The sequence below is a fragment of the Dipteris shenzhenensis genome, chromosome 8 (assembly GCF_047967505.1).
Source record: "Dipteris shenzhenensis isolate YYH24624 ecotype China chromosome 8, Dip_SZ_1.0, whole genome shotgun sequence".
Lineage (NCBI taxonomy): Eukaryota > Viridiplantae > Streptophyta > Polypodiopsida > Gleicheniales > Dipteridaceae > Dipteris > Dipteris shenzhenensis.
In genome coordinates this window covers 49,335,815-49,362,122 of record NC_141603.1, presented here as the reverse complement: position 1 = coordinate 49,362,122, position 26,308 = coordinate 49,335,815, and the positions used below count along the sequence as shown (strand labels likewise).

The following is a 26,308-nucleotide window of genomic DNA, read 5'->3' as shown; positions in this document are numbered from 1 at the left end:
GACATGTTGACAACTTGACATTTACAGATCATCTTTTATCAAATCATTGAAACAAATTTTGATGAGCTGTCAATCATGAATCCCTTGTTTTCAAAGCAAGGAAGTCTTCAAGCAAATCACAGGATTCATTAAACATGTCATCATTGATAGGGTATTATTATTGCAATCACCAAAGCCAAAAAGTATGTAACACTCATCTTACTGTCAGTCTGATAGCATGGTTTTGGAGGATAAATGACAGCATCTCTGAAGGCTCATAAAAAAGTTTTACGGACATGTTGACAACTTGACATTTACAGATTATGTTCTATCAAATCATTGACACAATTTTTTATGTGCTGTCAACCACGAATCCCTGGTTTTCAAAGCAAGGAAGTCTTCAAGCACATTACGGGATTCATTAACCATGTCAGCATTGCCAGCGTATTATTATTGCAATCACCAAAGCCAGAAAGCGTCAATCTGACAGCATGGTTTTGGAGGATAAATGACTGCATCTCTGAAGGCTCATAAAAAAGTTATACGGACATGTTGACAACTTGGCATTTAAAGATCATGTTTTATCAAATCATTGAGACAAATTTTGATGTGCTGTCAACCATGAATCCCTTGTTTTCAAAGCAAGAAGTCTTCAAGCACATCACAGGATTCATTAAACATGTCAGCATTGTCAGGGTATTATTATTGCCATTACCAAAGCCAGAAAGCATGTAACACTCATCTTATTGTCGATCTGTTCTTGATGGTAACTGGAAACTTTCCATTGCATAATTCATATCAAAAGATTACCATTGTTCAAAGTCGAGCATCGAAATTTTTTGCTTTAGAATTTTAGACCAGCAGTTTATGTCAAAAATCATGGCAGTCGATTCCTATTTTCCACAAAATTAAAAGATCTAAATTGTGATTGGAGGACAACCAGCATTGCTTCCTTCATCCAAACTAGCATCCACATTAAGGAAACTCTCTCTCTCTCTCTCTCTCTCTCCAAAACCAATAGCAATTGTTGTTTTTATGTTCTGTTCACTGGGAAACACATTTCTTGTAAAATGTGCCGAAAAGGATGTTCCTTTTCATCATCAACTTCCGAAAACTCTTCCATTTGATGACATCATCTTAAAAATGATTTTTCACAAGTTATGAAAATCACTTGGTGAATGCACAGGAAATGTTGCTGGAAGACTTAGCAGGTAACACAAGGGATATGGTGATGTTGATTTGCCAAAGATTACAACCCAGTCTGGCAACTTCTGAAGTGCTCTCTCAACTTTTGGTGTTATAATGTTAACATCAGTTCGCAATTTTAGTAAAAGGTTCTCTTTTCCTTGCACTGGATCCCTGTTCCCCTGAGATGATGAAAATGAAGCACTGGACCAGAAGAGAGTCAGGTTAAAATAAGTGGGGCCAGTTTGATCAGTCACAAATTGGATTAAATGCCATCCATCAATGGAGCTTGCAACCCTTCTTGAAGCTATAGCTTCCCATTGACCTGCTCACAACAATCGTGGATTTAGAGTTTTGAATGTGATGAAAGTCGTATTGACAGGTATTTCTTGCAACTTGAAGAAAAGAAGTAGAAAATATTCAAGGTTGGAAGACTATTGGAATGGAAAAGATGAGACTCCTAATTAGAGATCCTCATTCGCTGCCTCTCCCTCTCTCATCCTCGGTCCCCTCTTCTCTGCACTGCCCATCCCCCCTGCACAAACCTTTTCAGCTTTGGTGCTGCCCTCTCTGCAGTCTTGTTTTCTATCTGGCTCACAGGCCCTTTGAATCCTTCCAGGATCCCCTCTCTAAGTTTTCCTTTTATCTTCCACTTTTGTGTTTTTCTGTTATACTTTCTGTTCAATCTCCTTGACTTGCAATCCTTTGCAGCAGTTTTCATTGCCCTACAGTCTTGCTTTCCGGTAGCAAGAAATGGATACCCATCTGTTCGAAGCATTCAAGGCTCTTAATAACCAACCTCTAGTCGATGTGTAAACAGAATAAAATAAATGTCTTAAGGACAACATCAGGAATTTTAATGACAATTGTTGAAATGGACGAGGAGAATTGAGAACCTAAGCTCCAAATGCAAGCAGTTGCATCAAAATCACTTTGCAGTTGTTTCCATTGATGCACCCTCCTGGTTTTTATTTAACCCTCTCCTTTTCTGTTACAGATTATTTCTGCTCTCCCCAATTTGCAGCCCTTTGCAGCGGTCTTAAATCCGAGTTTTGATGCAGCAGAAGATATATACCCACATGTTGCTACACTCCCCAAGTTTAGAGACTCTTATGTCATATGCACTGTGAAGCAACACGCACAATGTGAGTATTCACAAAACTGCACGATGGGCTTGGAGATAGAGGCACCAAAAATTTGCCGCTCTTTACCAAAGAGATCATCAAAAGTGGCCATCAACAAATTCAAAACCAATGGGGTAATGGGCGACAAGAGCTTACGTGTCAATTTCGCATGCATGAGAGTTAATTTGATTGTAAGTCTGTAAGTCTTACCAATAAGGTAATCAAAGCAGATTATTCAGCCTTACTTAAGGATGGGGACTCCGTGGTCCTGTACAACTATAACCATCGTCATTAGTCATACTCCTGTGCGTTGAAGCAAATGGATAATGAGAAAGTACAAGTGGTGGCCAATATAGGCTTTCAAAGACAACCACAAGTGTTGACCAATTAAGTCAACCTGAGGGTTGACTGATCCTAACTGGCCTACAAGGCCAGGGCTAAGTGCTAACAAATGCCCCTCCATAGTATGGCTGAAGTTTCCTAAATACATCTCAAGTATACTTGGAAACTATATCATGGTTGTACATATTCGTCCAAGATGGATATAGCAACCTATGATCGTACAGGAAGATCAACATCGTGAAATAAATGTTGCCAAGTGTAAGGCATGTCGAAAAGCCTTGAACTTGGGTAGTGGTAGAGCCTTCATGAAGAGATCTGCTAAGTTATCCTCCATGGGAACGTAGGACAACTGAATATCTCCAGCTAACAAGCCTTCTCGAATATAATGATAGGGCATCTCAATGTGCTTGGTACGCACACTAAAGACAGGATTACACGCGACAACCAAAGCACTCTGGCTGTCAGTGTAGATGATCATAGAAGTGTCATGTTGACATGAAGATCTGAGAGCAATTTACGAAGCCAAACATACTCTACTATAGCTGTGAAGGCTGCCCTATACTCAAAATCACAATTGGAAGTAGCAACTATAGGCTGCTTCTTTCTTAACCAAGAGATGCATGAAGAGCCAAGCATGAAACAATTGCCACTGTGTGACATGCATGTGTCATGACAACACGCCCATTCACTATTCGTGAATGCACACAAATCCAATGAAGACTGATGACTATAGAACAGTCCCAAATGCTGTGTGGCCTTCAAGTAACGGAAGACCTGCTTCACTGCCTGCCACTGCTGTGTGCTGGGCTTGTGCTTGTACCTGCTTATCTGGGAGACGGCATATTGCAAATCAGCCGAGTACGACATAAGTAAATAAGGCAGCCCACAACCTGTTGATAAAGAGTGGGATCAAATGAGGACTTCCCATCTTCCGAGGAGAAATGGAAGACTAGTTCCAATGGAGTATAGAGATTGCAATCCTCAAATTGGAAGCGCTGCAAGAGCTTTCCAATATATTTGGATTGAATCATCATTATGCCTCCCTCAAAATTAGCAAACTGGATGCCCAAATAGTAGTGCAACCCGCCCATATCTGACATTGCGAATGATTCCTGCAAATCTGCTTTTGAAATCTGCAATTTCCCGAGAGTCTAGCCTAGTGATAAAGCATGTCATCCACATAGAGAATTAAAATTAGAAATTCTGAATCACTCTTCCGGACCTAAAGCACTATAGGGCCATTTTCAAATCCAAGGCATAGCGAAAAGGAATGTATCTGCGCATACCATGCCCATGGTACATGCTTCAAACCATAGAGGGCCTTTTTCAGCCTTCATACCTGATTTTCAAAAACTGCAACCTTAAAGCTGGAGGTTGGGTGACACAAACCTCTTCCAGTAAATTTCCATGAAGGAGAATAGTCTTAATGTCCAACTCGTGGACCTCCCAATGCATGTGAGATGCAAGAGCAATGACGCACCGAATGGTCATGATACCTAAGTGGGAGCGAATGTCTCCTCAAAGTCAATGCCATGTTGCTGAACATAGCCTTTTGCAACAAGGTGGGCTTTGTGGCAGTCAATATTGCTGTAGCTTTGCGCTTCAATATGTAGGCCCACTTAGTGCCTATGGCACGCTTGCTTGTTGGCAAGTCACACAACTCCCATGTGCCATTTGTATGAATGGAATCAAGTTCATCTTTCATGCCATCTGAAACCAGCCTTCAATAAATTAAAGGGCAGTAAAAATAATAAGTAACCAGTAAACACTGTTACATCAACAATTCAGCAAAGGTATAGCTGGCAGATTGGGAGCTACAGTGCCCCTGCACCAAGACAAAGACATAGATTGGCCCCGAACCTTGGCGCCCCTTTTGGTATTTCTTTGATTAAGAGAGAGGCCCTGAATTCCAGGCTAAATAAAGGATACCTTCGTTCTTGCATCTGGGGCATTCCACATCCCACCTTGCATAGCCTTTACTGTTCACTGCTCTCACCAATCGTGGCAGTAGGTCTTGATCCCTAATCCAAGAAGCTTGCGCACAGCCTAGAACTGTCACTAGTAACCTCCCTTGGCCACACAGTTCCCCAAAGCTGTTACTAGTGCCCAAATAGCCATCCATCTGCTCAATGCAGAGAAAGAAAACATACATAAGCTTTCTCAACTGTCCAGGACTGCCACTACGTATAGTCTCTCACCCTATGGGCAGCAAATATCCTGCTTGTTTCCCATAAGAGAACTAGCATCATAACACAACAAACACTATGGCAGTCAACCTATACCATCCCTCTCGGGGTTCCGGGGATACTTTCCATCTCACGCATGGATTCCCATATGTGTCATCTACCTAGCAACCACTCCCCGCATGTGACCTATCTCCTAGAGAAACCAAAAACATATTACCACATGGAACATGTTACTTGCCAAAGCCAGCAAATAGGATACACAATAAATTTGATCTCACTTGCATTCAGTGCTCTTCCCATTCTCAGTAGGCATCAGAATTCCAAACATTGGCCATGTTGGGCCCTGCTCTCACACCCGAATGACAATAGGCACCATACACCTGCATGAGGCTTGGAGTTATTACTAGCAGCCCATATGGGGTCACTCAACTCCCCTCACTACCACAGGTGTCCACGGACTTACTGAAATACCCAAGCAATGGGTAAGCGCATAACTGATCAGCCCACAACCTCGGAAGAAAGAACCTGAACTGCAAGCATCCACGGTGGACCACCCTACCAACTAGGCCTCTCCAAACAACTCATAAAGGAGGCAAGACACCCCGTGTGCTCAGCCCGCTCTCCAAGATAGCTCACAGCTGATAGGAGCAGCTTCTTGTGACCAGCCCATGCTCAATTACTCAGCTCGAGCTCCAAAGTCACAACCTTGACCAGCCCAAGGGCATGTACGTACAGCTTATGCTCCAACGCATTAAACAGCTACAGCCCCTTGAATGCACATATGAACCTCCCTTGTAGCTTCAACCAGCCCGTGATCACGCATACAGACCATTCCCATTAACAAGTTGGCCCCATTCATCTGTTGTGCATTTATGTCCATCAGCCTATGCTCAAACGTCCGTGCAATATCGTACACTCAGTCCGTACATAACTTGTACTCCTGCAGGCCGTACACGCAACCTGTGAGCAACAGTCCGTACGGTGTACACCAGATGGCAGCACCACAATTCTGTACGCCCCGCACAAACAATATTGTATTGTCCGTACCAACAGCCGTACAAGGCCGTGCACACAAGGATCCAGGGCTCCGTACAGCCGTATAACCTTAATGAAGAACCCTCCATACTGCCGTACGGTCTTTGGCCTCAATCCATTTGTAGGCTTCCTCCTTTCCGTCGAGATCCCGTATTCGCCTTTACGTGACGTTTTCTTCCTAGAGACTTCAAAGGCCTTCCTTGCTAAATGTATTTTTGCATGGGCATGCCACGTGGCAGCCCACGCTTTAAAAAAAAGCCCCGAAGCCCTAGTTGATCAAACCAATGACCAACTTTAAAGCTCAATTGCCCCTTGCCCCTTCTCGTGGGACCAAACCAATGGGCAACCTAGATTTCTAAGGTTCCTTGGCCCCTCTTGGGCCTAAACCTCTGAATTACCCCCAAGGCATAATTCCCTAGAGGAAAAACTTGCACATCCACACCCCATGGCCTTGGCCCTTAGTTTTCCAAGGTCCTACCCCACGCAAATACAAATTCACACCCTCGTGACATCATCCATCCATTCTCTACTATCAAGTGCATCCTTATGATAGAGGGGTTCCTCATTGCAGGCTGTAGCAATCAAAGAAACATAAAGAAATTGGCATCCATTTGTGTTTTACCACCTCTGGTGCGGGCATCCTAGGGCTCAGCTTGCTTCCTATCTCAAAAAGTATCCAAGAGCCACCTTGCAACTCATTTATGCTGTCTAATGACAGCCCGTTCCTCTGAAATGCATGTTCAATAGCATGATTATCATGTGGCTGCAAATCAGGGTTGAACATTGGCAACAAGAGGAGGTTGTGAATTGCTAGAAGCATTTGGAGCATGGACCCGGCAAAGTGTCATCTGAATCTACGAAGGGCAGGATGGCATCAAATACATAAGAGTCTTCTACTGATGGCTGTTTTTTACAATCCAGCCAAGGCCAGGGGGCATGCTGAGCAAAAACCACATCTCTACTAACAATTACATGTGATGGCCTTATCATCAAGCTTATGCCTCAACTGAGAGGGTACATGTGCATATGCAAGAGATCCAAACACCCACATGTGAGAAATTATAGGCTTGCGGCCCCGTGCTTCATAAGAGGTCATGGTCTTCAATACTAGAGTGGGTGCTTGGTTGAGCACATAGTTGGCACACATAATGGCATCAAACCACAATTTATTGGGCAAAGACTTCCCTTAAGCATGCACCTACACCTTTCCATTTCTGTTTGATTTTTCCACTCTGCAAGTCCATTTGGTTGCAGAGTGTATGGTGCTGTGCACTTATGTATGATACCCACGGTTGCTAAAAAATTTAAAAAAACATGAGATAAGTACTCAAGCCCCTGTCAGTGCAGAGGGTCAAGAGTCTTTCCCCACTCTCACTCTCTGCTAAGTGAACCTGGTGACATCATCCACAAAACTAACAAAGTAGTAGTATCCTCCAAGTAATGCTATATGCATCGGCCCACATAAATCACTATGTAGGAGATGCTACTTCTAGTTGCACCAAGGTCCCGTCTTTTGAAATGGAAACTATTGAATTTTCCCGAACAAGCATCCCTCACAGACATGTTTTGTAATTGCATACATGGGTGGGAGAACTACCACCATGTCCTTTGAATGCATCTTCACAAAACTATTAAAAGTTAAGATGCCCCAATCTCTTACACCATAACTGAGCATCGGAAATCACAGATTCCACATTGACATTAGCCTCTATAGCAGCTTGTTTTTCAAAGGCATTAAGGTGATAGAACCTGCTATCATGTGTCCCAATGAGTACAAGACAGTTATCGTACCGGTTACTATACACAGTAGAATGTTGACTGCCAAAAAGAACTCTAAAGCCATTTGTGGAGATGGCTGAAATAGGAATCAGATTCTTCTTGATACCTGGTACATATTAAACTTCCAAAAGGGCCACTGTATCACCTGTCACTGATGTGACCAGCACCTCACCAATCCCTTTCATGGGATAAGCTGCATTGTTTGAACAAGTTACAATGCCCCCATGTGGAGCATCACTCAAGGACTGAAATACAGATTTGCAGGAGGTAATGTGCTTAGAAGGACCGCTGTAAAATACCAGGATGACTTCAAATCTGAAATAGATAAAGCTGAAGCATGCATCTCCGGAATGTAGTGGCAAGTCACAACAAATGTCCACTCATCCTGAGCCAAGCTTGTTGCCTCATGAGGATGATCATGGGAAGCAAGAGCATTTGCAACTGCAAGACCTTGCTGCTGTTTTTCCTTCTCCGAAGCAATGGGCTTGTGATATTTAGAGATGTCATGACCGCGCTTCCTGCAATAATTGCAATGCTGCTTCTTCCCATCAGTAGGAGAAGAAGATGATGAGGTACCAGATGAAGGTTTGGGCTTGCTGGAATTTCCCCCCCCCCCCCCCCGCCCCGCCTTTGCCCTAGTGATCAGTAGCAAACACTTGATCTGCATTAATAGGAGCAGCCCTGTTTTGACCACTTTGCACCTCCTGCAATAGTAGGGCAACAAACTGATTGAAGCTATAGTGGTTGGGGTTACCCATGGCCACTAGCCTCAATGTCGTAGCAAATCCCTGGTATGAGTCAGGGATCTCATCAACTGTTGTAGACACTACCTATGAATTTGGGACAATCTCATCAAAATTGATGAGCTGCTCTCTAAACTCCTTAACCTTGGTGAGATAAGCATCCATGCTGTCCCCTTCGTTCATCTTAACATTATCCAGCAACCTGCGTAAATAGGAAACCCGGGCCTCATTGCGAATCTAATAAAGGCTTGCCAAAGTATCCCATGAATCCTTGGCTGTCTTGCAAGAACGAATATGAGGTATAACCTCCCTCTTGCTATTCATAGCAATCACTACATGTGCCTGTGTAACTTTCTCATCCCAACGAATCTATTCGCGTGTTGGAGGGTCTGCGGCAGGCATTGTAGGGGAAGTGGCAGAACTGAATGCGGTGGCGATACTTGCTTGGGGTGGAGAGACAAGTCTAGTCTTTTATTCATTCACAATACCCCAAAAAATTTGGGATACCAATAGGTGGCACACCAAGTACGACCACATGGGATAGTTGGTATCATTAAGCTTGTCTTCATGGCAAAGCATTCCAAGAGACTCATGGTTGTGTGCCATTGCAAAAGAAAATCCCCAAAAGAAGAGTGCCCTACAAATGTCAAAAGCCTCAAGGCATATCACTGCAAAGAGCTGCTGCAAATGTCGGCTAAAACAATGACAGCAATATTTGCAAATGTGAATGCCAAAAGTGGCTGCTCAAACATTTGCAATATATATATATATATATTCCATGAAAAAGACTTCTATTAAGTAAGAACAAAAACCCGCGAGAGCAAGCTCAAAGCGGAATACATCATGAAATCATGAGGATAAATAAAAAAACCCCTCAGAGTGAGGTGGAAAGAAGCCAAGGCTGAGGCTGAAAGTGCCATCTCAACCCTGTAGTAGATTCAGAGAAGAAAGGAGAATTCTTCCATTCCCTGAAGAAAGAAGCCCTCCTAGCTGAGGCTGCACGGGAGCCCCCCTGCATACCCGTCCATACGGCCATCAGCCAATGTGTGCGAGGGATGAACCTGAGTACCCTCCATAGCCTCTGTGCATCTGGCTCTCCAAATATGCCAGGCTGCTATGCTCGCTAGAATCTCCCAAGAAGTATCCACAGAGGCATGTACAGCTGTAAAAGGACGGTGTGGTACCACATCCAACGAACAAAACTCAACCCGATGACGTCGAACCGAAATGGCCCGAGAGGAGTCAACTCCCTCATAGAAAACCTGAGGTCCTGTAAGAGAAAGCCAAGCCACCGAGCCCCAAGTCATAAAAAGTGGGGAATGGGCAAAGTGACTGAAGATCCTGGCTATCCCCATCCAAATCAATCTCGCCTGTCTGCAATCCCATAAGCAATGCTGAATAGACTCCGAAGCAGAAAGGCAACGAGGGCAAGTAGGGTCGGCTCCGAATCTGGACCTCCAAAGGTTCACTGCAATCCCTCCATGGATAGAAAGCCAAAAGAAGATAGTGATCTTTCTATTCTTGTGGGATTTCCAGAGCCTCCTCAAGAAGTACCTCTGCTGATCCGCAGTAATACCAAAAGTCTCCCAATGAGGAACTCTGGAGGGTCTCCAACCTCTACTACTGAGCTGAAATCTCTTGGCATTACTGACCGTGTAACGAAAGAAGGGGATGCTCTTCTCTTGATGCCCCGCGTCAATCCACTCCCACTCTCCGGGGTCCCACTGTAAATACCTGATGGGAACTCCTCCATAGAGCCAGAGCCTCCAAGACCCAGTGGAGAGTAGCTGGGGGTCAGGGTCTAAGAACCACTCTGAATCTGATCCCTACATCAAAAGACCTACAACCCTGATAGGCTGAAAAGCAGACTCAAGCAAGATGTCCTCTGTGGACCTGAGCAATCTGCCACCATCCTGGACACTAAAAACCAAAGCATCCTCCTGTGCATCTCGGAAAGCTAAGACCTGAAGCGGAACCCTGCCTCTCGAGAAAGTACCTGCCCAAGTGGAGGAAGTGAGTGGCATATCATCTGTGTCTATCCAAGCCTCTGGAAGGGCTGCCTCAATCTGCAAGATCCTCCCTGCACTCCCTCTGAGATGTCCTGTCAACCTTGATTTGGTTTCCTCTGGAAGCCTACGGAAAGCTTTCCAAGATGCCAAAGAAGAAGCAGGTCCCCTCTCCCACCTGGCCCACTGCATGTAGAGTGAGGCACCCAGTGGCCTACCAAGATCATCTAAAATACTGTTGTTCCACATGATGGGCTGCCTATCAATCTCTTCCCGGGAGGAAGGAGGAATCCTCCGAAGAGAGCTTCTGAAACTGGCCCAAACTTTCAGAATGGCAACCATGAGAGGGGATGAAGGTGACCTGAGGTGTGCTGTGGTGAAGATCCATCTAACACTGCTCATCCAGTCTCCTCCTGAGGAAGGTGTGCACCTCTGTATGCTGCTGATAAGAAAGTCCTTCCACGGTTCCTGTCCTGGCATAACTCCTCGCACCACCATCTTGCAAAGTAAAGCTCTGCACTGTAAATCTGGATCAATAATATTGAGACCCCCATCCTGTGTAGGGAGGATGAGGGTCTCCCAAGCCACCCTGGCTAAGGCATTTGCTGTGCCATCAAGCCCACTCCAGAGAAAGTTCCTGATCGGTCTTCTGAGCTGAATGATGCAGTCCCTAGAACGGCACCAACATGAACATATAAACCAAGCTGTGGCCAAGAGGACCTGGTTGACCACCACAACTCTAGAGGCAAGATCCAGCTTGGCTGAGCTCCAAAAGAGAAGCTTCCTTCTGATGCTCTCCAACACGGGAGCAAACTGCTGCGTGGTAGAAATACCCAAGCCGACCTGGCAGCCCAAATACCTGATAGGCACACCCCTCTGAACCCAAGTGAACCCTATGTCAAGCCCCCAAACTGGAGTGTCCTCATCACTGATCCGAAAGCCATTGGATTTATGCCAATTTATCTGCGCCCCTGCCGCCAAGCAAAATAAATCCAATGCTGTCCTGAAAGAAGTGAGCGTCTGTGGAGAGGCATCCAAATAAATCGCTGTGTCGTCAGCCAACTCCCTGTCAAGTAGCTCCTCTTCTCTTCTGATGGGAAGTCTCAGCCCTTGTAAGGTCCTCCTCTGTGTAAAAGGCATCTGGAATCCTGATGCTGGCAGACCGGCCTCTCAAGTGAGGCTCTGAGATAGCCAGCACAACAGGGAAGTGGTCTGAAGTGGAAACCCCCGCAGCAATGCATACCGATCCACCTCTGTCTAGTGCCCAGTCATCTACATAAAATCTGTCAATGCGTGCATGAATAGGCATCTGTTGCCTCCTGTTCGACCAAGAGAACAGGAGGGACTGTGGCTGAATAAGAAAGGCATCATCACACCAAGTATCTCTGCCACAGAAATGGAAAAGGAAGGCATCCCAAGCTGCTCTCTCCAAAGAGTGAAGTCCGCCTTCTCTACCCCCTTTTTTGTCTGATGGTAACTCGACCATGTTAAAGTCACCTCCAATCACCCATGAATCCACAATGGGGGCCCAGGAGAGCAAAGTCTTCCACATAAGGACACGTTCCCCTCTAATGTTGGAGGCATATAGGTTAAGGAAGCCAACCTTACGCCCTCCAATCAAAAGAATAATCCACTGAGCTCTAGAGGGGATAATTACTCCGTGCCCAACAACTAAGGGGAGAACCGACTGCGAAACTGAAATAGAAGTGCCTCCCCTGGTGCCCAAGGCAGGCGACCAAAAAGTATGGCCAGAAAGCAACTTGCCTGACTTGGCACAATCTCTATAATCCAGCTTGTGCTCTTGAATAAATAATATATCAATGGAACCCCCAGTAACACCTGGATGAAGCTGATCCCGGATCAGCTGTCTACGGCGGCGATGTGGGACGCCACCTAGGCCCTGTATGTTCCAACTGATAATCCTCATCGACGGGAGGATGTAGAGTGGAACACCTTACCCGACCTAGTGGCGGAAACAAACCCCTCAACAGGGGAAGACATCCTGCTCGAGGAGGGAGGGATGGAACCAAGTGGTGGAAAATCAACAGGGGAAAGAATCCTGGCACCTGAAGAAGAAGCCCTGTCAATAGGAAACCCAACCACTGGCTCCCCAAAAGTAGCGGGCACAAACTCCTCCTCTGGGAAATCTGAACTCTCTGCCAAGGCTGAAAACGAGTTCCTGTGGAGCAAGCCAGACATCGGAGTGCGAAGGATCCCTTGCGAGGGAAGAGGATCAATAGTGTAAGCTATCCCCTTGCCCCTATCCAAGGGAGGAAGTGAGGAATGCTCTCTATCCGGTGTCTGCCCAGCCGCGGAGATCTCTCCTGCCTCAAGAGGAGCATCTGGCACTGCTGGATCTAAGGAAGAAGCTGCAACTGGGGAGGAGGTCGAAGCTTCAGCGTCTCGGACTGTGCATGGTGAGACAGGAGGGACAGCTCGAGGTGAAGCAGAGTCTACTAAGGTACCCTCGTGAACTGAAGGAGGGACCTGCACACGTACTGGAACCCACTGTAGAGCGTCGCGTGTGCCTGAGGGAGGTGGGGGTCGAGGAGCAGGTGAAGGACCTGTACCACCCCCCTGTCGAGACCGAGGAATAGGTGCTGGACCTGTACCACCACCTAACTGAGGAGGACCACCAAGCGAAGGACGAGGAGCAGGAGCTGGACCTGTACCACCCCTCTGTCGAGGTCGAGGGGCAAGTGCTGGGTCTGAACCACCCCCCTGTCCCCCCTGTCGATGCCCTGGGGCGGTAGCTGTACCAGAGGGCTTCTTGGGCCTTTTCTTCTTCCTGGGGCAATCCCTGGCAAAGTGTCCCGAGGTCCTGCAAATCCTGCACTGGTCCTGCCTGCCTGAAATCTCTACTCTCTGGCGAAAAAAGGAACCATCCGGGCGCTGGATCATAATGTGATCCATCTTGAGGTTAGGATCCTTGCAAAGGACCCTAACTCTAGGAACCCCATCAGCCTTGGTTGCCTCTGCTGCAGTCAATGGCAACCCAGGGAGGGGTGGGATCTCAGCAACTGCGCCAAAATGCTCCCCAATAACAGAAAGAAGTCGATGGTAAACCTGGGGAAGCCCGGGGAACCTGATGAAGAGCGAGAAGATTTTCTTATCTGCCTCTACTGGGTCGAAACCAATGTGAAAGGCTTCAAAGAAGATCTTCCTGTGTCCTAGGTGTAAAAACTCAGCCTTGAGCACAGTGCTCGCAGCCTCTGGAGTGTCAAAAACAACCTGGAAAAAACCTCGTCCCAGAAGACGGACATCTAACAATCGTGGAGTGAGGTCTTGGGGGAGAGCCGCAAGCATCCAGTCTCTGGCTTGGGATCTGGAGGGGTGAGACCCGAAGATGCGTGCTAGCAAAGTGGTAGAGCATTCAATCTCTACATCCTTCTTGAGCTGTTGCAACTCGTCTTTAGAGAAAGTGATAGTTTTCATGGCCGGTGGAGGTGGAGTAGGATTGGCTGACGGAGTATCCATCGCCAATCAAGGTGAGGAGGCCGACTCTAACAAATTAAAGGCTCCTTCCGTTCCAAAAAAGCTGCGGGAGAAAAGGGGGCAGAAGGAGGGGAAAGGAGGCAAGGAGGAAGCAGAGGGGAAGGGGAGGGAAGGAGGAGAGGGGTTGAGAGGGGAAAGGGGCAAGCTGAGAGGGAGGGAGGGGGCGCTGGAGGGGAGGGCTGAGAGGGAGTGGAGAAGAAGGAGAGGGAGAGGGAGAGGAAGGAGAGAAGGGAAGGGGAGGAGAGGGGGGGGGGAAGGGGAGGAATGCCAAAAATGCACAAGCTGTCCCCAAAACCTGCTACAAGAATCTGTCCAAGAAAAGGCTGGCCTGCAAAAGGCTGTCCTGCAAAAGTGAGCAGCCTAAATCAAAGGGCAAATGTTTGCAAATCAGCCCAATGCAAATCTGAGCTAAATCTGTCCACAAATAGTGGTTGTATGTTCCGACAAAGCAATCTCTGAGGCAAGAGTGCCAAATGCAGGGCACAGGATACAAAGGCCCCAAATTTAGAAGGACAAATTACCCAAGTGAAAGGGCAAATGCAAGAAATTCCAACTTGGGCTGTACCAACAGATGTCACTGCAATTGATACAAAATCTAGCAAAAGCCCCAAATTTTGAGAGAGCAAATATGCCAAAAAGAGGGCAAATAGGGAAAAGCCCCAAATTAGCCTGCAATTCTGCAAATATGACTCAATGTGTTGTAATTTCTATGCAATGTCAATGAAAAACCCCAAATTTCAGATCAAAGTAGCCAAATGTCACTGCAATGTGTGCAAATGTGACAAAATAACCTGCAAATCTCTAGCAATAGATCCAAAAGCCCCAAATTGTCTGCATATTGGCAATCTAACGGAAATTTTTGTCAATGTATACAAATTGCCCCGGATTTTGGCAAGTTTTGCAGGTACAAAGTCATGTGTATTGACACAACCTACAAATGTTGCCAGGAGCAAAAAATTAAATGCGGTATGGCAGATTGTAGTTGGCAACGTCTGATTTGTAGTACACGCAAGCTGTATAGCAAGATGTCTGCACAGATGTACGGTTGTCAATATAGAGATGTACGGAGGTGTTGAATCATTATAGGGTGAAGTACCATACCGAAAATCACCACAAAGATTAACGTACAGAGAAATGCTTGAATCTCATGAGGGCTGAACATACATTGTATGGAAGATTCACACCACTTATATGGGTGAGATCCTTACGTTGTATGGATGATTCACACCACTTTGTACGGATGCTCACACGAGTGTTCAGATGATGAACACTCACGCTTTGTTGCAAGATGCAGCATTGTATGGCAGATGCAGTGTAACGATGAAGTTTGACAGGAGTTGTACGACGGTTCAACATAAGAATGCACGACAGTAAAACTAACGATGTTTCACTGTCACGCTCGAGTTGCATGAAGTATCATATCGATGATTGATTGTTGCAAGGTTGGAGCACGAGCTAGAAGTGTAGGCAAGGAGAGCCGGATGGATTCAGAAGAACCCACTCTGATACTACTGTTGGGTGCAGGGAGCATTGAAATGAAGATGGAATGAAAGAAGGCAGGCAACAGCTTAAGGAACTGAAAGTACTTGCAAATGGATAACAGGCAGTGGCCAATATAGGCCACAAATTCAACCACAAACGTTGACCAATATAATCAACCTGAGAGTTGACTGATCCTAAGTAGCCTACAAGGCCATACCAGAGCTAAGTGCGAACAATACTGCAAAGTCATTTGGGATAGCCTTTGAGATTTTCATATTGTGCTCAAAAGTCAGAAGGGTTGAGAGGTTTTTGCCATGATAACTCCATTTTTTGGATTTTTAAAGAAAAACCTTTTTTATGAACTCCTCATGCCACCAGCCACATATGTGGGTGCTGGTGGGAGGTCTAGATGTGTAGAAAAGGCAGAGCTGGGCATATGTAGAGAGTAGGGAAAAATAGTAGGTGAGAAGGAAAAATGGGGTGCGTGTGTGTGGAGAGAGAGAGAGAGAGTATGTGTAAGATGCAACAATCTCTACTAAAGCCCCGTCGATGTAAACTGCTCTCTGCGTGCGACTGCTCGAGACGAGTGGAAGGCCATAACCTTGGTTTTATCCAAGTTGACCTTCACATCATGTGTATCACAAAAAGATGAGAGCGCATCTAGGACCATGTCATTTGCATGTCGTAGAATCAGAAACTAACAAAGAACCTATGCCTCCTATAATCATGATGGACTCAAGCTCGTCGATGTATAGGCAAACAAGGACTCAAGCTCCTATTTGACCCCAATCGTGCTCATAATCTCCTATGTCCACCACGTCGAAGTCCTGATACTTGCTTATATAGTACCCACATAATGTCTTGACTATATCAAATATCAAGTAAGCATCTGGAAAGAGAGAGAGAGAGAGAGAGAGAGAGAGAGTTTATTGACGTCTATGAAAGACCAAAGGGTATCTGAGACTGAAAAGAAACTAGACAATGAAACCTAAGGGTGGGGACCACTAAAATGGGCACCCCTAGTACATCACGCAATCGTTGTGAGAGAAACCCACACTGAGGGAGCAAACACAAAGGAGAATCCCTTGGTCGTCTATCAATCGGTCGCCTGGCCCCGAGTGATTGGATTTGCATATGCTATCTGTGGGACCAACACGCAATCGTTGTGAGAGAAACCCACAATGAGGGAGCAAACACCAAGGAGAATCCCTTGGTTGTCTATCAATCGGTCGCCTGGCCTTGAGTGACTGGATTTGCATATGCTATCTGTGGGACCAACATGATCGAACAAGAGGAGCTCGTCTGACAGTGGCTCAGGATCTCGCAAGGGCTGGCATTGAAAAAGAGAATTAGTACTAGAACGCTGCGTCGCTCAGCCTATCTAGATCCATCCCTCGTCTATAGTCTCCGTGATGTGGCATGTTAACAAGTGCTATTGTCACTCCAATGCTCTATGCCCCCACGTTGAAGAGAGAGAATATGTTTGTGGCCCTCGTGTGAGTGTCTAGATCTAGCGAGTCATGTCCTCTGGCTCTCTCCTACGTCTGATCCCCTGTTGTCCCTGGCCCAGGTCACCTGAGAAAACATCCATGATCATGCTCTGACTAGGCTCGGCCGGTCCTTCATGTGCTCTCCTCTGTGCTTGTATGAGCTGATCTCTATGTCTTTGGGCCTCAATATACAGGACATCTAACAACATAGTGATCCTGTGTCTCGGACTCTTGTACATCACATAAAGTGCAAACCCATCTCGCGTGCGAGAGGCCCTCTGCTCATCCTGTCTCAACCCGTAGCCTTTGTGAAGATACTCTAAACTGATCGATCACGATCCTCAATGCATGTGGGAGATGAATTTGGGTGTAGCCTGTCGGTTCAGAACCCCTCCTCTGAGATCCACAAGCAATGATCTATGTAGAAGCTGCGCTTCATTGAAAGCTCAATAGGTGCTAGCCAGGTCCTGAATGTATAGAGCTGCAAGGGGTCCTCTTAAATGACCTGGTTCACGTCTTGACAAGCAAGTGGAATAAATGGAATCCTCAAGGCTATACTGAAACGGTGGTAATCTGTCCATCTGTAGCCCCAAGCCCGCAACCATTTGCGTGTCCGAGCATACGAGCTCGTGGAATGCTCCTCCACCTCCAATGCCATAGATGAAGCTGGGGCTAGCCATAGCAGCTTGCATCATCCAGCTATCAGAGTACGAAAGTCTCTGACCCTATGGAAACAAATGACCACTTGGAAGACTGCATCAAGCTGCCGAGGTGTGGCCCCAAGCTCTGGAAGTATGATCCGATGGCTTACTGCAGATCATCCGAGCAAGAAGCAAACCCTAAATTCTCTCTATACGGCACCCAAAAGGTACTACCGTACATCCCTAGTGGGCAGACCAATTAGTCAAAAAAAAGAGACTTGGTTCTAGGATCCTGAAAATGTGAGTGGAATCACCGTTGCTCGAGTCTAGCTAATGTAGCATGTCCCCTGCTCAAACGGCCTGCATAGCTAGTGGCATCATAAAAATCAGACTTAAAAAGAGGACACCCAATGTAAAGATGTGGTCCATCGTAGCATGATCTGATCAGAAGCTTGCTTGCTCCATCGCTTTGTGTCTCACACACTCTGCCTCTCACGTAACATGACTGTCAAGTGTTGCTACATAAATCTTGGACATGACATGTCTAATCATGATGATCCTATAGTTTTCCGAACTCATGGGATCCCCTGCCTTGTGAATTGGAATAAAAGTGTTGAGGGTTCCGGTGCAAACTGCTTCATTGAATAGATTTTCAAAGATTGGGGCTAGTATACTAATACCATGTGCAATGTACTCCGTACAAAGCCCTTCATGATCTTTGGCTCAACCATTATGTAGCTTGAGGGTAGCATGTTTGATATCACAAGTATTGAAGAATGCACAGAAAGTGGGGTGTGGTAGATGTGGCAGGTTTGGTGAGGGTTGTTGAGGTATGTCATACAGTGTGCATGCATGCACATGCCAGATGATCGGGTTGGTGATAGGAGATGTGGATGTTTGCTTGAGAAACTTTCGCCGAACATCCTTAGAGTAGACAGAATATTCAGTAGTTCTTCCTCATTCAGACGGATAAAGTCTATTCGTTATCGTGTTAAGTCACCAACAACGAGGATTTTCTTGAAGCTCGAGAAACCGGATGTAGGGCTGCGTATGATGAAGGCTCAACCTCCTCACATATGTCTCTAGCAAAGCATGACATCTAGGGGGCGTAGCATATTGCATAAAGAGGCCTTGTCGAGAGGTGCATCAGATCCGAATCTTGTCTTCGAGTCTCATCTCGGTATCTCCCATGTGTATCCAATGACTACAAGCAAAGGGAGCCTTGGACTCTAATGGTTCTTTGTGTAGGAAGCTAGATCTCATCCTATGTATGAGAGAGAGAGAGAGAGAGAGAGAGAGAGAGAGAGATTAACGTCCTCGGAAGACCTCACGGGTCTATGGGACAAAGTACACACCAAAAAATTGCAGATACATCTGGATACCTAGAGAGGGAGCGCTCAAGGCAGCTCAGCCCCAATTATTTAGATGCATGACTAAATACTAATTGTATCTTAGAAAAATGGCTTGGATAACATCAGTTTAAGACTGAGAGTCTTTGCGTTTAGATTGGAAATCTTGAATCAAAGCATGTCCATCCTGGTAGACTGCCCATTTACTTTCCTTGTGTGCTTCCTTCACTTTTGTGAGTTCAACGTGTCTTTGTTTGAGCTGGCTTGGAGTGAGCTCCTCAGATATCCAAATTCTTGTACCCTTTAGCTTGCGTGTTTGTCTGAGAATCTTGATTCTTGCTGCCCTCTCATTGAAGTCTACCTGTGCTTGTGTTCCTTTTTGAGCAACATCGCTTATGTCGTCTTCATCCCAATCGATTTGTGATCTTTCTTTCTTGAGGCATAATATTCTGTCTTCTATAAGACCCTCCTCACTGCCTCCAATGCATCCATCTTGCAACCCCCCGATGCGCAGTATCATTTTATTTTGTACTCTGGTTTGATGCTCTTTAACCTCCATGTATAAATCAGCTTTGTTCACTTTGCTATTGACGTTTGCAGTCTCCTTCACTGTGGATACCAGCTGAGGTGTTGGTGGAGATGAAGTGCATTTGTGCAACACTTCTTGAATAAATTCATGCTTGCCTGTCCCTTCCATATCATTATTTTTCCTTTCTAGAGCTACAATTCTAAGCTTGAGCTCACGTATTTCTTGTTAAAGTCTTCGGAAGACTGATGGGTCTATGAGACTGTGAGAAACCTGATACAACAAGCTGAAAGGGTGGAGCTACTAAACGAGCATGAACACCTAGGCTAAATGCTACATGCTACGATATTACAGAGTCATAGCATAACATCAATATGACCCTCCCCATCACCACTATCATCATGTGGCATCAAAATACAAAGCAAAATCCCGTCCAGTATCATAGATACAGGAGATTACACCCTCAAAGAAGAAGATCATGGTGTAGGCAATGACCGGTGGGACACTAGTAGTATAAAGTCAAAGATAGAGTGTTGTCGACTATCTGTGGGCGCTACTTGGTGTGGTCTCCTGGTAGTGGCTTTGCACCAGGTTAGGGCTACAGTGACCCCTGTCATTCACGCTCCAACCCTGAACATGGTAAGAATGTCTCCAAGTGTAATCTGTGTGTTCATCTTGTATCGAATATCTCGTATCGCTCGCTCTGGGTCATGTCCGTGTCGAAGGCCCATAGGGTGATAGCCTGTGCGGTCCAGCTGAAAAACTCTGTGATCATACTACTGCCAATGTGCTCCACCCCTGATCTAAGTAAACGCTCTCGATGTCTGACTGCCTCATGGATGAAGGCGGCCACTCTGACTACCTCATGGATGAAGGCAGCCAAACATCTCTGGTTTAGGAAAGCGATGAAGCAAAAGAGCAACCTGAAGCTATCTCTAAAGAGAGAAAAGAAGCGGCCTCGGATCTCGTACTACACTCAGCATCTAAAGATAAAAGAGAGAGAGAGAAAGAAAGAAAGAAAGAAAGAAAGTGTATTATTGTCCACTAAAGGCCAAAATGGGCCCATGGGACATCAAGAACTCTGCATACAAGATAGCACAAAATCAACGTGCCACAAAGAAGAGGCATCGTCGAATATCATCTAAGTGCTACGCAATACAATGCAAGTGAAAGTACATAATGTCAAATCTGAGCCTAAATACAAAGTAAACTAGATGCAAGGAAACCGCCCCTGGGTGCAAAATGGGGGGATGAGTACAATATGCCAATGCAAAGATACAAGTCCAGGTGTCACGGAGTCTGAGAACCAAAATAATACTGGAAATCCTGTCCATCGACTCTGCCTCCTGCTATGAGAGTACAAATCTGAGCAAAGGTGAGGTGAGCGGCTGGTGGGGCGAGATCTCCATGAGTAAGTCTCCTCTGAAAAGCTGCCATCATCTTGGATCGTCTGGAGATGAAGCGGCGAGTATGTCCCCTATGTAACAAGATCCTGCGGCGTCTACAAACCATCTCGTATGTACATCCACAGGGTGGAGGCATGTGTCCTGTGTGAGCTCTGACCTACTCGTGCTCCTCCTGGTCTCTGTCCTCTGGTATAGCGTGTGCCTGAGCTCTATCAAGCTGGGCTCTATCACGCTCCAGTCTGTGCTGATGGTCTCTGAGGTAGTCTTGTCGAAGCATAGTGGCCTCCCTAACATAAAGAGCTAGGCAATGCTGATCCTCGTAGTCCATCACTCGTGAGAGAGGTCCAAAGCCATCCGTGAAGAGACAGTGGAATCTACCTCTGAGATCATAATATAGCGGGCATCTGCAAATGAAGTGCTCCTCTGACTCCACCTCTCCCATGGTGCAACAAGGGCAGATCCTGGTCTCTCGGCCTGGTCGCCGTCCATCCTCCATGCGTCGCATCCTACCAGCCTCTATCTCGAGCTGATGCGAAGAGACTCTAAGTTGGCCAAGGGCAATCCTCGGTGAGTGGGACATGTGGATACCTGTATAGCCTGGTGGAATGACAAATCCATCCTCTAAGATCGGAAGGAAGTGGTCACGATATGTGGCCATCTTCGTCGGAAGCTGCGTGGGATAAATCCAAGTGCGATACGTATGAAGCTGCAGCAAGTCTGCTCTCGTGACCTGGCTAAGCTCGTGGCGAGTCAACTCGAGATGAGGGGCATCTATGCTGTATCGGAAGGGAGGCAGTCTATCCATGTCTAGTCCAAGAGATGTGAGCCACCTAGTGAGTCTGAAGTACCAGCAGTATCGGGCCCCAGATCGTGCCAACTCCATAGAAGATGCAAGTGCTAGCCATGGCAACCGAGCTCTGCCTGCTGCTGAGTCTCCAAACTCCCTAACCCTGTGCAAATACATGACCGACTGAAACGCTGCATCCAATGCAAGGGGAGTAGCTTCAAACTCTGCTAGCATGATCTCGTGCGGAACTGTAGCCTTGGCCCTAATGAGCCAAGAGAACATGATGATCTGTAACCTCTCTACTCGTCTCCGATCTGCAGCGCCGAGGTCTCCTGCCCAGAAAGGAGTTGCATACATCGCAGCTGGTCTCACCAATGTATCAAAAAGCAAGGATTTCGTATCGGGATGTTGAAAGTGGGACTGAAAACACTGACGCTCAAGATGAGCCAACGAAGCATACCCTTTACTAATCCTATCTCGTGCTGCATATGTCATGGTGAAGACCGGTCCCCTGAAAACTGCCCCCAAATAAGTGTACTCTCTAACAAGCTCAATGGGCTGTCCGTCATAAGTGAAGAGAGAGAGAGAGAGAGAGAGAGAGAGAGAGAGAGAGAGAGAGAGAGAGAGAGAGGGGGATGAATTAACGTCCGCGGGAGGCCTCACGGGCCTATGGGACAAAGTAGCCCAAATAGAAGAAGAATCTCATACAAGCCTCAAAAAGGGTTAAATCAAAGGACGCGCTAGGGCCCTTGCTGAGTGCTACGCTAATCTAAGCTATAGCTATAAACCTCAAAACTCAGAAGCTGAGAGTCCGGATCTGAATCAAAAACCGAAACCCGGCACCGTAGTAGCTCTCCGGTGGGCTACAAAGATCTCCTGGATCTGCATATATCGAGTTGTCTAGTGCTTGGCGAAGGACTCGGTCTCCTCGACCTCTGTATCCGATGAGCTATGCCAAGAGTGACTCCTCGTCTCGGACGATTTCCTCTAAGGAGGGCGCAGATAGATCGAACCTCGATTATGTGTGCCTTGGTCAAATATCATGCCATCCCTCTCCGTTGATCCACAACGCTTGCAGGCCAGCAAACCTCCATCTCAATGTGTCCTAGAGCTGACTCAAGCATATGTCATCATGAAGACAGACCCTGCGAAAACTACCCCAAGATAGGTATATGACTGCACTATCTCCATTGGCTCTCCTCGGTACGTAAACATGTGCCGCTGAAGTACTTCTCGCGAGGTGTTGAAGATCATAACCTTGGTCTTGCCAAGGTCGACCGTCAATTCCCTCTCCTTACAAAACACCAGTAGAGCCTCGAGATGTCGCTATAGGCATGCTATAGAAGAGGAGATGAGGACTATGTCATCCACTTATAGCAAGATATGTATCATCAAGTTGCAAGCAAGAAATCCTCTCCTCTTGGGCGGTCGATGAAAGTTGTGATCTCATCAATGTCTAGCCCAAAGGGTGTCAGAGAGAGTGGGCATCCTTGCGTCACTTCGATCGGGCTCTCATTCCACTCACACCCCATATCATGTTCTTGGTATCTGCATCTCTTGAACCCTCCAAATCAGGCCCGATCGTGGAATTGTGTCAAAAGCCTTCCAAAAGTCTACGAAGCAAGCATAGACTTTCTAGGATCTTGATCTCGCCTCCTCAATGACTACCCATAAGGTGAAGATATGATCAAGGGTAGAATGATGTCGTCGGTAAACAGCCTGTCCTAGTGCCCTTTGCCCATGTGGCTCTATATATGAGCTGATCTCTCACTCTAGCTCCGATCTATATATCTTGGTGGCCAGTGTGTGGCCTATTATGAGTGTACAGTAGTTCCTCGTGTCCATAGGGTTCCCTGCTTCCTATATCGGTGAAATAGTAGTGGTGCTCCAAGCAAGAGGGAAGCCATGACATACAACGTGATTAAACATCTGTGCTAGGATCAGGGCCAAGATCTTTTGCCCATGTGCAAAGTATTCCATCTTCAACCTCTCATGATCCAGGGCTTTTCGGTTGTGGAGCTAGCATACCGCAGCCCGCACATTTTGTGTAGTGAACAAGGAGGGCGTAGTGTGCAGCCCGCACATTCTGTGTATTGAACAAGGAGCATGTAGTGTGCCTGGTAAGGACAAATCTGGTGGCCCCTGTATTCCGACGTTGTAGAGCAAAGTCCCATATGTGTGTCAGACTCCTAGAATGGTGATGGGGATGGGTGACTTACCCTCCAAAAGGAGCCCCCATGCAAAGGTGGGATCTCCTCCTCGAAAAGATATGATTCCCTCATCCATCCGGTGTAATGCGGGTGCACGGGTGGGCAGCAATGACGGCACCATGAGACACTATTCATTTTGGCATAAACTATTTAGTGTGTCCAAGACTGTGTTCATAAATTTAGCTAGGAATTGCTGAAAAGGTTCAAGGACACACATTGAAGCTCACGCATAGCAAGCAATCTCGTAGAAATCCCACAATGTTGGGCCTGTCTAGGAGGCAAATAAGATAGCTAGCATTATTAACTTTGTCGTATAAATGGTGATATAAAGTAACTATCATCCATGGATAAGGTGAAACTATATAATTATGAAAAAGAGGTCTCATTAAGCATCTTAACAATGAGAAATATGTTTTCCAAGTTTTTCCAAAGACTTCATTATGTGTAGGATTTTGCGTCATTGCACCTAATGTTCTACAATTGCCTTCAAGCAAGTTTGATGTCAAGCCCTAGAAAAACAAATCTAGATCAGCCTAAACCATAAGCATACATAGATTGGAGTCATTCTAAGCCAGCTAAAAGGACAAAGAGCCTTGCACACGCTCAAGTTTTTCTAGTGTGCGCTCTAATTTATATATCCAATGCTTGTAGGATAAGTGCTACAGGAAAAGTCGGCAATGGATGTTATGGCCCTAAGTTCATAACATGACCTAGTGTTGATGATGGGATTAGATCCAAGCATTGGACCCTTTAAAAGGGGTGATTAGAGCACCTGGTTCCCTTAAGGTAAGGACACCCCTATGTAATTCTAATGTGAGCTGTGGGCTCATTTGCGGGGATCCCATGGGATGGACTCCTTGGGATACCAGGACCTTGGGCAAGCCTATGCCTACTCTGGCCAAGCACCTGGATAGGTGGAATCTTGTGGTATAGGAAATAGGGGTGGTTGTCATCGATGCAGCATGGTGCTTGGCTAACCTCAGGCTTGAAGGGTGATCCTTCATATTGGATCAACGGCAAGGAGGTGAGCTCACTAGCATCCCCTATATGGTCTTCCTAATATGTGATTGTTGTGCAGGCCTTGCCGTCAGAGTAGAACCTAGTTACAATCAGGCTTTGGACCTAGCTAAATCTCGCAACAAGTGCCCGTTTCATTGGGGCCCTAGTAGTCATGGATGCTTCGATGTAAAGGGCCCTTGGACATTGGTTAATCCTAGATAGAACTCTAGTACAAGCTACATGCTACGAACCTATTACAGGATGAAGACTAGAGCTCATGACTTTGTGTGTGGCAATGGGATACTCTTTATGAAGAGCTTCAGTCTGGATGAATATGGTTGTACTTATCCATTTCGTACTCATCTTAAAAAAAACATTAACAAAGTTCTGGTCGCATGCTCACAACTCTTAACAAGTGCTGAGTGCATCCAACTGGACCAAACAGCCTATCTTTGAAGATTAAAATTATCCACATTCGAGATTCAGTAATGAGGTAGTTCTCCCACACCCATATGCTGAATCGCATTGGACTATAACCATATAGTCGATCAACCGATAGAGGATTCAAAATCATGCCTATTTCAAGCTCTAATAATGGATAGAAGACTCCATACCCTCCCTTCTCTTGGCCAATCTAATGCTTCCAAGGATCCGAGTTTAGCGTCACTTCTTCGAGAATCCCTACTCCAGAGTACTGAATGGTTGGGATAAGCAATGTTTTAAACAAGCAAGTCAATAGATTTTCCAATTTAACCATGGCATCTTGATGATGGTGCTGTTATAGCCTAAAACCGTTTATACCAAAAGTGCCCTGGTCAGGGACGATTGATTGTGCTGATGTGAAAGATTCATTTATTTTGGAAAGCAAGCAACAACAATAAAGAATGTCACAAACATTATGTTTGCAAGCATGCTACACAAGCTAAGTATATTAGCACGCTGTATGTTTATGTTGGATCTTTGTATTTATTAGATGTATTGAATTACATATCAAAGTGGGAGATATGCATTCAATCTACGTCTTTTCCCAATCACTGAAGCACATCTGAAACTTTCAACAACATCAAAGATTCCTGCTAGAAAAAGAGGACTATCATGAAAAAGATACAGAAAGTACCTATTGCTGCAGTTGCTCCCTCTAGTTGAAAAGAACTCACATATGTCGTGTTGATTGCCAGCATCCAGCGATGAGCTGCTGCTGTATGAATAAGTACTGAAGTTACTCTTTCATCATTGACAACTTTGTCATCTGTTGCCAATAATGAAGGAAATTTGCCGAGGTATACTTTTTCTGCTTCTTCATCCGTGGGACTAGTGCATCCATACTTTATAGTATGGGTCACGAGATCAGGACCTTCCATTTCTCCACATGTAAAGCCTTCATTTCTTAGGAATGATAATTCATGTGTAAGCCTCCCAGGAGTAAGCGAAGAAAGTGAAACATATGAAGATAGTGGAGACTGCACCCCATCTATTGTATCCACCTCCACGACCTGAACTAGCTGTCACAAACAACAATCACCATTGCTAATTTATGAGCAGGA

At 45.9% G+C, this 26,308-nt stretch overlaps 1 protein-coding gene across 1 annotated transcript in view; it reads right to left on the bottom strand.

Moving 5' to 3' along the window:
* Positions 1–789: 789 nt before the first annotated feature.
* The window catches only part of LOC147899620 (Zn-dependent exopeptidases superfamily protein), a 221,303-nt gene continuing 195,784 nt past the window's right edge, over positions 790–26,308 (bottom strand). Inside the window, exons 12-13 of the mRNA XM_087378001.1 lie at positions 25,882–26,266; positions 790–1,489 (exon numbers count right to left, since the gene is read on the bottom strand). Of these exons, the coding sequence (XP_087234127.1) occupies positions 1,131–1,489; positions 25,882–26,266 (744 nt within the window). The 3' untranslated portion in view covers positions 790–1,130. The remainder of the gene's footprint in view (positions 1,490–25,881; positions 26,267–26,308) is intronic.